This window comes from Lepus europaeus, chromosome 1, assembly GCF_033115175.1.
Source record: "Lepus europaeus isolate LE1 chromosome 1, mLepTim1.pri, whole genome shotgun sequence".
Lineage (NCBI taxonomy): Eukaryota > Metazoa > Chordata > Mammalia > Lagomorpha > Leporidae > Lepus > Lepus europaeus.
Genome location: NC_084827.1, coordinates 146456986 through 146470821, shown reverse-complemented (window position 1 = coordinate 146470821; position 13836 = coordinate 146456986). Strand labels below are relative to the sequence as shown.

General features: G+C 39.5%; 1 protein-coding gene across 1 annotated transcript in view; it reads right to left on the bottom strand.

The window, feature by feature from the left end:
- The window catches only part of FAM117B (family with sequence similarity 117 member B), a 105978-nt gene that overhangs the window by 28518 nt on the left and 63624 nt on the right, over positions 1 to 13836 (bottom strand). Inside the window, exons 2-4 of the mRNA XM_062190054.1 lie at positions 12081 to 12232; positions 4884 to 4976; positions 3856 to 3969 (exon numbers count right to left, since the gene is read on the bottom strand). Coding sequence (XP_062046038.1) covers positions 3856 to 3969; positions 4884 to 4976; positions 12081 to 12232 — 359 coding nt within the window. The remainder of the gene's footprint in view (positions 1 to 3855; positions 3970 to 4883; positions 4977 to 12080; positions 12233 to 13836) is intronic.

Genomic DNA, 13836 nt, shown 5'->3' with positions numbered 1-13836 from the left:
TCCAAACACATAATGCTTTCAAGTTCATCCATGTTGCAGCATGTATCTGTACTCTATTTTTTTTACTGTCAAATAATATTCTACTGTCCAAATCTACCACACTTTATTTACCTATTTATCAGCTGGAAGATATTTGGGTTGTTTCCAAAGTTGGCTACTGTGAATAATGCTTCTAAAAACAGTTGTGTCAAGTTTTTATATGAACACATAGGTGGGATACACACCTATTAGAAAAAGTACTCAATCATATGGCAGCTCTACGTTTACTCTTTTGAGGAACTGTCAGATTTTTCCCCAAAGCTATTGCATCATGGTACATTTCTACCAGTATTAATCATATATGAAGGTCCCAATTTCTCCATTTCTCTGTCTTTTAAAGTACTGCCACCCTAAAGGGTATGAAGTGATATGTCATTGGAATTTTGGTTTGCATTTCCCTATTGACAAACTATATGGTGCATCTTTTATGTGCTTATTGGCTTAGATAACTATATTAAGCTCCTTAGCCCATTTACAAACTGAACTGTCTTTTCATTGCATTGTAAGAGCTCTTTATACCGTCTAGAAGGAAATGTTTTATCAGATGTATGATTTGTAAAAATATGATTTTCTCCTATTCTGCAAATTGCCTTTTTATTTTCCTGATGATGACCTTTGAAGTGCATTTTTAGTTTTGATGAAGCCCAGTTAATCTACTTTTCTTGCTTATGATTTTAGTATTTTATGTTTTTAAAATTTTTTTGAAGATTTATTTATTTGAAAGTCAGAGTTACACAGAGAGAGAAGGCGAGGCAGAGAGGTCTTCCATCCACTAGTTCACTCCCTAACTGGATGCAATGGCCGAAGTTGTGCCAATCCGAAGCCAGGAGCCAGGATTTTCCTCTGGGTTTTCCCATGTGGGTGCAGGTGCCTAAGGACTTGAGCCATCTTCTACTGCTTTCCCAGGCCATAGCAGAGAGCTGGATTGGAAGTGGTGCAGTCGGGTGGGACTCAAACTGACGTCTATATGGGATGCCGGCACTGCAGGCAGTAGCTTTACCCACTAAGCCACAGCGTCGGCCCCTGGTATCTTATCTAAGAAACTACTACTGCCTAATTCAATGTCACAAACATTTATGTTTATGTTTTCTTCCAAGAGCTTTTAGTTTTAGCTTTTAGGAAGTTTTTCTATCCATTTTGAATTACTTTTGCATATGGTGTTGAAGTAGGCATATAATTTAAATCATATTTGGAACTGGAAGCATCCTTTACTCTCCTTCCTTCATCATTCCCATATCTTATCAACCTCCACTGTCAGCTAGTACAGAGTTTAAAAACTCAGACTCCAGGATCAAAATGCTTAGTTTAAAATCCCAGCTCCCTCTCTTGCAAATGTAAACAAGAAACCTGATTCCTCTAGGCCTTGATTTCCTTGTCCCTTAAATAGAAGTAACAATTCTCAACTTTAAGTTGAGGATTAAATGCCAATAATACATATGAATGTTGAGCAGAGTGCCTGTTGTATAGTAAGCAATTTAATAGAGTTCAACTATTAATTATTACCTTCTAAATATCACTCAAGTTTCTCCATTCTTGCTGATTCTCAAGCTTCTACCTTATTTGAGGTTATCATTTCTTACTAGATCACTAAATCCTATTCTTAAAGGATTTTCTTAAACTGTCTTCTTCTAATTCATTTTCTACTCTGAATCCATAAATGACCATTATAAAGTATGTATCTGATCATGTATCAACCTTCTGATTTAAAAGAAAAAAAGAGTTCCTTGGAGACCCTGGTATCAAGTCCCAATGTTTTAACAACTTAGACATGGAGCCTTACAGGTTTGGCTGCTATTTTCCTAACTAGTCTAATCTCTTACTAGCACTCTTACCAAGGGCCATGACTTCTTACACCTGCAGAAGACTGGCTAACTCTTATTTATCTTGTAGCAATTACCTAGTGTCTTTTAGGAAAAGATACTACTTTTCTGAGAAGCCTTTCTTGATGGTTCCATCTCCAAGTCCTTGGGCCCATGCACCCATGTAGGAGACTCAGAAGAAGCTCCTGGCTTCTGGCTTTGGATTGGTACAGCTCTGGCCATTGCAGCCATTTGAGGAGTGAACCAGTAGATGGAAGACCTCTCTCTCTCTGCCTCTCCTTCTCTCTCTAACTTTGACTTTCAAATAAATAAATAAATAAATCTTAAAAAAAAGTATAGATTGGGAATAAAAAGTGGCCTATCATCTAGAAACACATATAAATTAGTTGTAGATGAATGGGAGGGGTGAAGGTTGGTAAATTCATCTATAAAACCATTTGGATCTCCAGCCATTTCAGGGTGAGGAGGTCTAGTTTTTAATTAATATTCTAATTTCAGTATTTATTAGCCTATACAAATGTTTGATTTTTTATTTTGATACTTTTATATTTCTATTCCTCCAGAAATAAGTCCAGTTTATACTGACTTTTAAATTTATCAGTCTATAGTCGTTTTTTAATCAAAACATTTTATATATGAGAAAACACTATGGGAAACTACAACCAAACTATACATTTATAAAATCAAATTTGACCTAGCTATCAATAATTTAGGACAAGATTAATTAAAAAAACAGAAGCCTTTACCCAGACTTTCTACTGCACACAATCCACTTAACAGCAATCACCAGAAAACTATGATCCTTTAAATGGATCTCTTTTCTGAAAAGAACCAACTAGCAGATATTTTAGGCATTGTGAGCCACAAAGTCTCTGTCAAAATTACTTGATTAGGCCGGAGCCGCAGCTCACTAGGCTAATCCTCCGCCTGCGGCACCAGCACCCTGGGTTCTAGTCCCGGTAGCTCCTCTTCCATTCCAGCTCTCTGCTGTAGCCTGGGAAGGCAGTAGAGGATGGCCCAGGTGCTTGGGCCCTGCACCCACATGGGAAACCAGAAGGAAGCACCTGGCTCTTGGCTTTGGATTGGCGTGGTGCACCAGCCATAGTGGCCATTTAGGGGGTGAACCAACGGAAAGAAGACCTTTCTCTCTGTCTCTAACTCTGCCTGTCCAAAAAAAAAAAAAAAAAAAAAAATTACTCGATTATATTGCTGTAGCATGAAAGGAACCACAGGCAATACATTAAAAATCAGAGTGGTTGCATTTCAGTAAAACATTATTTACAAAAAGAGATTGGTCATGCTTGGCTTCTGGGTAAAATTTGCAGATCCAACTCCTGTAAAATAGTCTGAAAATCAGAAAATTAAGCCTTCTATATATTCCTCTCTACTTCTCAGGACCTTACTGTTGAGATAGAAAATTGAGTCTAGGCTCCCTCACTCCCAAAGCTTCACTTTTAGGACTTGTTTCAATCATGGCATCTCAAATGAACTTGCTCTCTCCTGGCCAAGGCATCACAGCCATTTCAAGTTGGTTAAAGAGACGTGCTCCCTGGGTGAGCTCTATTTAAGGAAGCAAAGTAGGTAAAGGTTTCTTCCTACCAAATGACTTTGTGAGACCAGTTTTATTATACTCAATCTTCAGGGAAGAAAACTGAGATTCTGAAAGGGTAGGTTACTCATTCAGGTTCTGTTTCACAGCTAATGTTTAAGTCTCTTGTATTACTCTGCCTCCAATATGTTATTAAACTAACAAAGACAAAAATATAGTAAATCAAAATATATAATGAGTTGTATGTGCTAGAATCTATCTCAGGCCACTAAATGAAAATATCATTTTGTCGATACTGTTTTTTATGAAGACTGAATTCAGTACATAATTTACTGTTTTAAATGTGCTTTTGGACATTTTTTGTGCTACACAATTACCTATGAAATAACAAATCACCAGAAAAGCAATACATTCCTTTTCTAAATTTTGAGTTACCCATGTTCCTACCTGACTCTGGTTAATAGCTGCATGGTTGCCATGGAATGGAGACTGTCTTTCTTTATCTCGATGATGTCGACTGCTGTGTTTACTTCTCTGCAACTGCTGACGTAATTTGGCAATCTGAAAAAAGGAAAAATAACAAGTACATCAGAGTATTTTCCACACTAAATAAAAGCACATCATTGCTTAGTACAATGCAGCTTTAGTAAATCCTTTCATTTTTAAAAATATCACCAAATCTGACTTACTGTACAAAATTTATATACACACATGTACATATATTTTTCTTTTTAATAGAAACAAAATTATGTCTCAACACTATTCTCAGCCTTCTAGCTCCCAAATACTAAACAAATGAAGTTTTCAGCATTTAGAATAAACTACATTATAGTTTGCACAAAGAATTAAAAAATAACAGTATTTCTTCTCTCATCGCACTTACTATATATTTTTATTTAGATTGCTTTATCAAACACCTCATATTCAAAAGCACAAAAAATTAAATAGTATTTAAATACCAAGTCAAGCAATGAAATGCATTCACAAACTCTTTATATGACACATGCAATTTCAAAGAATATCCCATTATCATTCTTCGACTGAACTTTTTTATTTATACAGTATGTATAAAATGTAAATGTCATTAATGATAGGCATAGAAAATGGTAATCACAGTATAAAGCCATAATCAACTTCATTATACTGTTACTGAATTTTAGAAACGCTACTATATACATAGAAATAGTAAATGTGAATTTGTTGCATCACTACAATAGTTTCTAAGTCTAATGTTTATATTGTATTGACAGGTATGAACTCTTCCTACAAAACTAAGACAAAGAAAGACAAATAAGTAATGCACACATTTCCCTCTTCAAATCTTTATTAAATCAACACAATAAACTGTTTTTCTATTATTTTGCAAGTCAAAAAAAAAATTCAAAAGAAAACGACAAATCCTTGCTGCCCATAACTTCAAGGAAGCAGCCAATGAAAGGATCAAATTCTCCCTCCCTTGGAACCACGTTCCTGACCTCCTTTAGTTGGTCTGTACTGCCCCAGGACGCTGAGCGCTTGTGAGAGCCTTTCTTCTTTTCACAGTATTCTTCAGCCCAAGCACTCTCTGTCTATAATGGAAAAAAGAAGCGAGGGGAATTTTAATAGAAGTCATTTAACAATAACCATATCTTTTACTACTTTTATAGTATATACATTCTCATTACAGAAAAATTAATCAGAAAATATTTAAGACAACACAAATTACCAACAATTCTCCCAGCATCAGTGAATTGCAATTAACATTTTAGCATATTTCTTTCAATTCTATTACTAATAAAAATTGGCAATTATTATTTCTACATAATTGTAATTACACTGTAAGTATAGCATTTCTTAAACAAAGTTAAGTACTTGTACAGACATGCATGCTTATAATACTTAACATTCTTATGTTCTTACTATGAACTAGGCACTGTGCTTTCATATGCTTTATCTGATTTAACACATATAAAAAGTTCCACATGCTTTGCAGCTAAGGAAACTATGACAATACAACATTAGATAAGATGCCTCTTAAGTCTCATAGTTAGGAAGTAGCAAAAGCCAAGAAACAAACCTTAGACTCCAGACTTCATCATTTTAACCTCTATACTAAGTCTAGTCTTGTTTTAACTATACACAGACAAGGCCTCAAAAAGCATCAAGTCTTTAGTAGTTATAGCATACCTAGAATTTACAACTAGTTCATCAGGGGCCGCCATTGTGGCAGAGCAGGTTAAGCTGTTGTGTATGATGTATCCCACACAGGAGCACTTGTTAAGTCTCAGCTGCTCTGCTTCTCATCTAGCTCCCTGCTGTTATGCCTGGGAAGGCAGAAGATGGCCCCGTGATTCAGTTCTTGCCACTCATGTGGAAGACCCAAAAGGGGTTACAGGCTCCTAGTCCAGCCCTTGTAGCTATCTGGGGAGTGAACCAGGGGATGGAAGATCTTTTTCTCTGTCTCCCTCTCTCTTTTTATTTAATTACTTATAAATAAATAAATGCTTAAAATAAATTTTAAGATTAAACTAGTGCATCGGAAAAAAAAATAACTGAATTCTTGACATATGAAAATATGCTCAATCTTCATCCACAACAAGAGAAATGCAAGTTAAAATTTACCAAGATTGGGGAATTTGATAATATAAACTCTTCGAATTAGAAGGCCTTTTTAGTGAAATAATTACAGAAAACTTCCCTAATTTGGAGAAAGAAAGGGATGTCCAAGTACAGGAAGCAAACAACACTTTTTTTTTTTTTAATTTGACAGAGTCATAGACAGTGAGAGAGAGAGAGAGACAGAGAGAAGAGTCTTCCTTCCATTGGCTCACTCCCCAAATGGTCACTATGCTGATCCGAAGCCAGGAGCCAGGTGCTTCCTCATGGTCTCCCATGCGGGTGCAGGGGCCCAAGCACTTGGGCTACCCTCCACTGCCCTCCCAGGCCACAGCAGAGAGCTGGACTGGAAGAGGAGCAACCAGGACTAGAACCCGGCGCCCACATGGGATGCCGGCGCCACAGGCAGAGGATTAACCAAGTGAGCCATGGTGTTGGCCTGCAAATAGAACTTCTAATACACATGACCAGCAAAGATCTTCCCCATGACACATTGTAGCCAATTCTCCACAGTAAAACATAAAGAAAAGATTATAAAATGTGCACAAGAGAAATACCAGATTACTTTTAGAGGATCTCCAATTAGACTTATAGCTGGCTTCTCAACAGAAACCTTACAAGCTAGAAGGGAATGGCTAGACATATTCCAAGTCTTAAGAGAAAAAATGCTAACCAAGAATACTGAAGTAGACCTGGAAGAAGCTCCTGGCTCCGGCCTGGCCCAACCCTGGCCATTGTGGTCATTTAGGGAGTGAACCCGCAGATGGAAGATCTTTCTCTCCTTCTATCTCCGCCTTTCAAATAAATGAATAAATCTAAAACAAAAATTTTATCAAAATCAGGACCAGTGCTGTGGTACAGAGGGTTAAGCTGCTATCTGCAGCACCAGCACCCTATATGGGCACTGGTTCAAATCCCAATTGCTCCACTTCCAATCCAGCCCCTTGCTAATGCTTTTACGCTTTCCAGAACCTCCTCCTCTCATTCCCATACTTCCCCCTTTCCTAGGAATTGGGGAAGCCTGAGAGTCATACATAATTGTTTCAAAATGAAGAAACAAGGGTTCAGAGTGGTGACAAGATATAATTTGTCAAAGTCTACAGCAACCTTCTAGAAGCAACATCTGCAATATAAGATAAATTGTTTCCACCATACTTTTTGTTCTAATATTGCCTGGACCAATAAACACTTGAAAAGGATGTCCTAGGCCCCACCCCAGGGACAGAAATCAATCTCAGTAATCTTTATCCTGAATGTTTTTAAACAGAATATTCCAGGAAGCTAACAGTTATTGATCAGATTATACATGAAATGAAACCTACATTTCATCCTTGTTCTGACAATTATTAAAGGTAATAATTTTAATGTAACGCACATTTATAAATGCCTTCCATATACCAGACACAGTTTCATTTATATTTCCTTGAGTAATACTTTAAAACTCCATAAAGGGCTGGTGCCGCGGCTCAATAGGCTAATCCTCCGCCTTGCGGCGCTGGCACACCGGGTTCTAGTCCTGGTCGGGGCGCCAGATTCTGTCCTGGTTGCCCCTCTTCCAGGCCAGCTCTCTGCTGTGGCCAGGGAGTGCAATGGAGGATGGCCCAAGTCCTTGGTCCCTGCACCCCATGGGAGACCAGGAGAAGCACCTGGCTCCTGGCTTCGGATCAGCGCGGTGCGCCAGCCGCAGCGCGCTGGCCGCAGCGCGCTGGCCGTGGCGGCCATTGGAGGGTAAACCAACGGCAAAGGAAGACCTTTCTCCCTGTCTCTCTCTCCTCTCTCTCTCACTGTCCACTCTGCCTGTAAAAAAAAAAAAAAAAACAACTCCATAAAGGATAGGTACTATCAGTTCCTCACACTTTACTTAGTGCCTGGACACTAAACATATACAAATGGCCAATAAGCACATGAGAAGATGCTTAACATCAGTAGGTAGGGAAACACAAATGAAATCACAATGACCCACCATTTCACACCTACTAGGATGACTACAATGGAAAAAAAAAAAAAAAACACAGGAAGGGTGGATGTTGCAGCTTAGCATGTTAAGCTACCTCTCTTAAGAAGCTGGCATTGGGGCCAGGGCTGTGGTACAGCGCAGTGCCAGCATCCCATATAGACACCAGTTTGAGTCCTGGCTGCTCCACCTCCGATTCAGCTCTCTGCTATGTCCTAGGAAAACAGTGGAAGATGGCCCAAGTCCTTGAGCCCCTGTACCCAGTGGGAGACCTGGAAGAAGCTCCTGGCTTCAGATCAGCACAGCTCCGGCTATTACGGCCATTCGGGGAGTGAACCAACAGATGGAAGATCCCTCTCCCTCTTTCTCTCTCTCTCTTTCTCTTTCTCTCTCTGCCTCTGCCTCTCTGTAACTCTGCTTTTCAAATAAACAAGTAAATCTTTAAAAAAAAAAAAAAAGAAAGAAAGAAACTGGCATCCTATAATGGAGCACCAGTTAAGAGTCCCAGAGGCTCTGGCTCCCTGCTAATGAACCTAGGAAAGCAGCGGACAATGGTCCAAATAGCTGGGCTCCTGCCATCCATATGGGATACCTGGATGGAGTCTGTGACTTCTGGCTTTGGCCTTGCCCACACCTGGCCTTTTTGGCCATTAGGAGAGTGCACCAGTGGTTGGAAGATCTCATTCTCTGTTTCTCCATCTTTCTGTCACTCTTTCAAATAAATAATATAAATCATTTTAGAAAATAAAAAGAGAAAACAGTAATGTTGACAACAATGAAGAGACACTAGAAACCTCAAATTGCCAACAGGGATGTAAACGTACAGCTGCTGAGGAAAGCAGTCTGGCAGTTCCTCCAGTCTAAATGCTAAAGGACCCAGCAATCCCACTCCCAATACACATCAGAAAGAACTGACAACAGGGATTCAGACAGATACATGCATGCCAGGCTTCACTGCAGCACTACTCACAAGAGCCAGAAGGGTGGAAACAATACAAATAATCATCAGCAGATCAACGGATAAACAAGAGGAGGCATGTGCATGCAATGGAATACTATTCAGCCATTAAAAGAAATGAAGTTATAACAGATGAACTCTGAAAATACTATGGTAAGTAAAATGAGTCACAGACAGGAGAGCTGTCTCCCCTTATATGAAATATCTAGAATAGGCAAATTCATGATAACATAAAGCAGAATAGTGGTTAGTAGGGGATAAGGAAAGGGATGAGGATGATGGGGGTTCAGTTTCTACTTATTTTGGGGAGTAATGAAAAAGTTCTGGAAATAGTATTGATGGTTGCACAACAGTATGAATGTAATCAATTCCACTAAATTACATATTTTTAAACAGTCAAAATGACAAATTTGAGTTACATAAAGTTTACCACAATTTTTTCAATTGACTTAACTAGCATACAATGGGTAGTTATCTGCCAATAAGAAATTTGGAACTTTAATTAATTATGTTCATGACAAATTCAGTTGACAAAGGAGGCCCCTGATACAACTGAAAGACTGGAATGCCTAGCTATCACTGCACTGTTCTTTAGAGATTCTACACGGGAAATTTACAAGTCAGATCAACAGTGTGATCATCATAAATTCTTTTTGTATTTGTATCTTTTCATATTACCAATCTGGAAGACATTTAGAAAAATGTGAAAAGAGAGTGCAGTTTATCTTTTACCTCAAAACAGTCAAAGTTAAGCCATAGCAACTTGCTAAAAAGATTTACTGAATTGCTTCCACAGATAATGGGGCTCCCAATAGCTTGTATGACAGCATATTCTTATTTTTTTAAGATTTATTTATTTATTTGAAAGTCAGAGTTACAGAGAGAAAGGAGAGGCGGGGGGGGGGGGGGGAGGTCTTCATCTGCTGGTTCACTCCCCAGATGGCTGCAACAGCAGGAGCTGCGCCAATCTGAAGCCTGGAGCCAGGAGCTTCTTCCAGATCTCCCACATGGGTGCAGGGGCCCAAAAACTTGAGCCATCTTCTACGGCTTTCCCAGGCCATAGCAGAGAGCTGGATGGGAAGTGGAGCAGCTGGGTCTCAAACTGGCACCCAGATGGAATGCCGGCACTTCAGGACAGGGCGTTAACCCGCTGTGCCACAGTGCCAGCCACAGCATATTCTTATTAATATGACAAAATATCTGAACACCCTGAATCCAAAACTGCAAGGGAAAGTAAGAGCACTATAGAAATATTCAAGGAAATAAATGCACACAAATTTAAAAGTGACATGTTTATTAAGCAGAAAACAAGTGGAGCCTGTACTCATTTTCCACACTACTTGCTGTAAGGACAGCAACACTACAGATTTTTGAATAATTGCAGAATTTAAATCATTGTAGTGTTCTACAGAACGCTTTGGTTTAAAAAGCTGAAATTTCAGAAAAGATTATCTTTGGTAAGTACACACATACTATGTTTTCATTTCTATGGTTGCTATTGAACAATAAGCCCAAAGCTAATCTCAAATCCCAAGCATCTGACTTCACTGTAGGATTTGGTTTCAGGGATATCAGAACAGAGGCTGATATTGTGGCTTGGCAGGTGAAACGGCTGCCTGCAATGCCAGCTTCCTATATGGGAGCTGATTTCAGTCCCAGCTGCTCCACTTCCAATCCAGTTCCCTGCTAATGCACCTGGGAAAGCAGAAGATGACCCAAGTCTTTGGGCTCCTGGACCCATGTGGGAGATTTGGAAGCAGCTCCTGGCTTCTGGCTTTGGATGGGCTCAGCTCTGGCTGTTGCAGCCATTTGGGGAGTGAACCAGCAGATAGAAGCCCTCCCTCTCTGTCTCTTCCTGTTTCTGTAATTCTGTCTCTCAAATAAATAAATCTTAAAAAAAAAAAAAAAAAAAAAACCTTTATAAGTTTAACAGTATAAAACTTTCCTCCAGGGTCCTTTTTCAGAATATTGATAGATTCTATCAGCAATTTAATACAGTCTGCACTTCCCAACACATGAAGGTTTTTGGTGGAAAAATGTAAGGTTAGATGGTAAGTAATGCTTACTATTAGAAACTTTAAAGTTTTTGGGCCGGCGCCGTGGCTTAACAGGCTAATTCTCCGCCTTGCGGCACCAGCACACCGGGTTCTAGTCCCGGTTGGGGCGCCAGATTCTGTCCCGGTTGCCCCTCTTCCAGGCCAGCTCTCTGCTATGGCCCCGGAAGGCAGTGGAGGATGGCCCAAGTCCTTGGGCCCTGCACCCGCAAGGGAGACCAGGAGAAGCACCTGGCTCCTGGCTTCAGATCAGCGAGATGCGCCGTCCGCAGCGGCCATTGGAGGGTGAACCAACGGCAAAAAGGAAGACCTTCCTCTCTGTCTCTCTCTCTCTCACTATCCACTCTGCCTGTCAAAAAAAAGAAACTTTAAAGTTCAAATTCTGTATGTTAAATATATCGTGTTGTTCAGAATGAACTAAGTAAAAGTATGTCCACAGATTATCTCTGTATATATCTGAACTACTTTTGGATAGTTTAAAATGCATATTCCAAGGCTCCAGCTAAGACCTACTTTAGAATATCTGGAGGTCATGGGGCTGGCATTGTGGCATAGTGGGGTAAAGCCACTGCCTGCAATGTCAGCATCCCATATGGGTACCGGTTCATCATGTCTCAGTTGCTCCACTTCTGATTCAGCTCCTCGCTAATGGACGGAAAGAAATGGAAGATGGCCCAAGTACCTGGTTCCCTGCGACCCCTTGGGAGATCCTGGCTCCAGTCTTGCCTAGACCTGGCCACTGCAGCCATCTAGGGAGTGAAAAAGAGGATGGAAGATCTCTGTCTCCTCTCTTGTTGTAACTCTGACTTTTGGATGGATGGATGGATGGATGGATGGATGAAGGAAGGATCAAAGGGAGGGAGGAATGGAGGAGGGAGAGAGGAAGGAAGAGAGAAGGAGGGAGAGAGGGAGGAAGGAAAGGGAAGGAAGGAAGGAAGGAAGGAAGGAAGGAAGGAAGGAAGGAAATCTTGAGGTTATGCCTGGGAACCTGCATTTTGATAAGCTTCACAGGAAGTTCTAATATACATTAGTGTTCCAAGAATTTGAAGTAATATCATGAGAAATGGTTCAGGATAAAACATTTAAGGATAAGAACTATAAATGAACCTACCTGTGTAGCTTTGTCCCTCATGCAAGGTGCAGCTTGCCCGTGACTATCACGAGGCCAGTGTCCAGCAAGGTATGGAGCAGCAAGTGTATCCAGGGAGGAAGTGCGTCGGATAATACTAGAAGGGCTTGATGAAGGTGGTCGTGTTTTGTCACCTGGATTTAAGACAAAGATATTTACTAAAAAAATAGATGATGAAGGAAACAGAGTAGAAACTAAGTTCTAAACCATGTAGAAGTCCTCTAACTTAAATATACAAAAATAAGCCATAAAAATAGCTATTGATACAATGAATAATAAAAAAATGAAAATTAAAAATGTGTAAAAATTAATTTTGTTATGGGCATTTAGCTCAGCACTTAAGATGCTGCTTAGGATGTCAGCATCCCTTATCAGAGTGCCTGGTCTGAGTCTCATCTCCACTGCCAATTCCAGCTTCTTGCTAATGTGCACTCTGGGAAGCGGCAATTTATGGCTCCCGTGGTTGGGTTCCTGCCACCAACCTGTTGAGACCTGGAATGAGTTCTGGCTCTTGGCTTTGTCCTGGCCCAGCCCTGGTTCTTGCAGGCATTTGTGGTGTGAACCAGCAAGTAGAATATCTGTTGGAAATCTGGGATGTGAACCACCAGATGGAAGATCTGTGTGTATGTGTGTCTTTACCTTTGCCTTTTGAATGAAAAAAATTAAACCTTAAAAAATAAGTCAGTCCCCAAAGCTTATATACTTTATAATTTCATTCACATAGTATTTTTGCAATGGAGAAAAGGTCAGTGGTTGCCAAGGGTCTGAGGAAGGAAAGGAAAGCTGAGAGAAGACAGGCAGGTGGTATTATACAGAGCACCACAGGAGGATCCCTGTGGTAGTGGAACTCTTCAACATCTTGACTACAGTGATAGAGAAATGAATTTTCACAGGAGATTAAACAGCACAGAATTCAACACACACAAAGAATTATAACTAAAACTGAAGAAATCTGAGTGAGATCAGATCGTAACAATGTCAATACCCTGGATGTAATACTGTTCTACAGTTGTGTAAAGAGTTATTATTGGGGAAAATGAGAAAAAATGTACAAAAAAGATCTATTATTTCTTATAATAACCTGTGAATATACAATTATCTTTATAAAAAACTGAAAGTAATACAAACCTGTATCTGTCTATGCAAAAAATGTTTATCTTGGTTTTAAAGGGAAGTAAGTATAATATCTGTTATCACTATATCCCCATGCATACCAAAATGAATATAAGGCAACTAAGATAAAGTTCAGGTAAAATTCCATTTTAATGAGCTCCATAGGACATATCTTAGTGCAATCTGTTACAATGACTAGATTGCAATAAGTTATATTAACTATGCCCTAAGAGCTTTAATCGCCTAATGTGATATGACAAGACCAGAGAAACTGGATGTAAATTTACATTTTAAAATATGCTTGTTATTTCACATGAAACATTTAGGGCATGCAGCTCCTTTTGTAGTTTTTATTTTCACCATTTAAGCTTGGAAATGATACCAAATTTTGTAGTTCTTTAATCCATGTGTTCTCTTGGGTGATACATATTGCATCATGTATTGATGTGTGTATCAATATACACTGATATGTACTACATCTACACTTACACACACAGAAATAAGAGGGGGAAAACCACGGACTGCATTCTCTACAGTCTCTGCAGAGAGAACCTAGGCAGCAATTCTTGGTGTTGTGACGTACAGAAATGGAGAAGAGTATTAATCATACTTAAGAATAAAAATA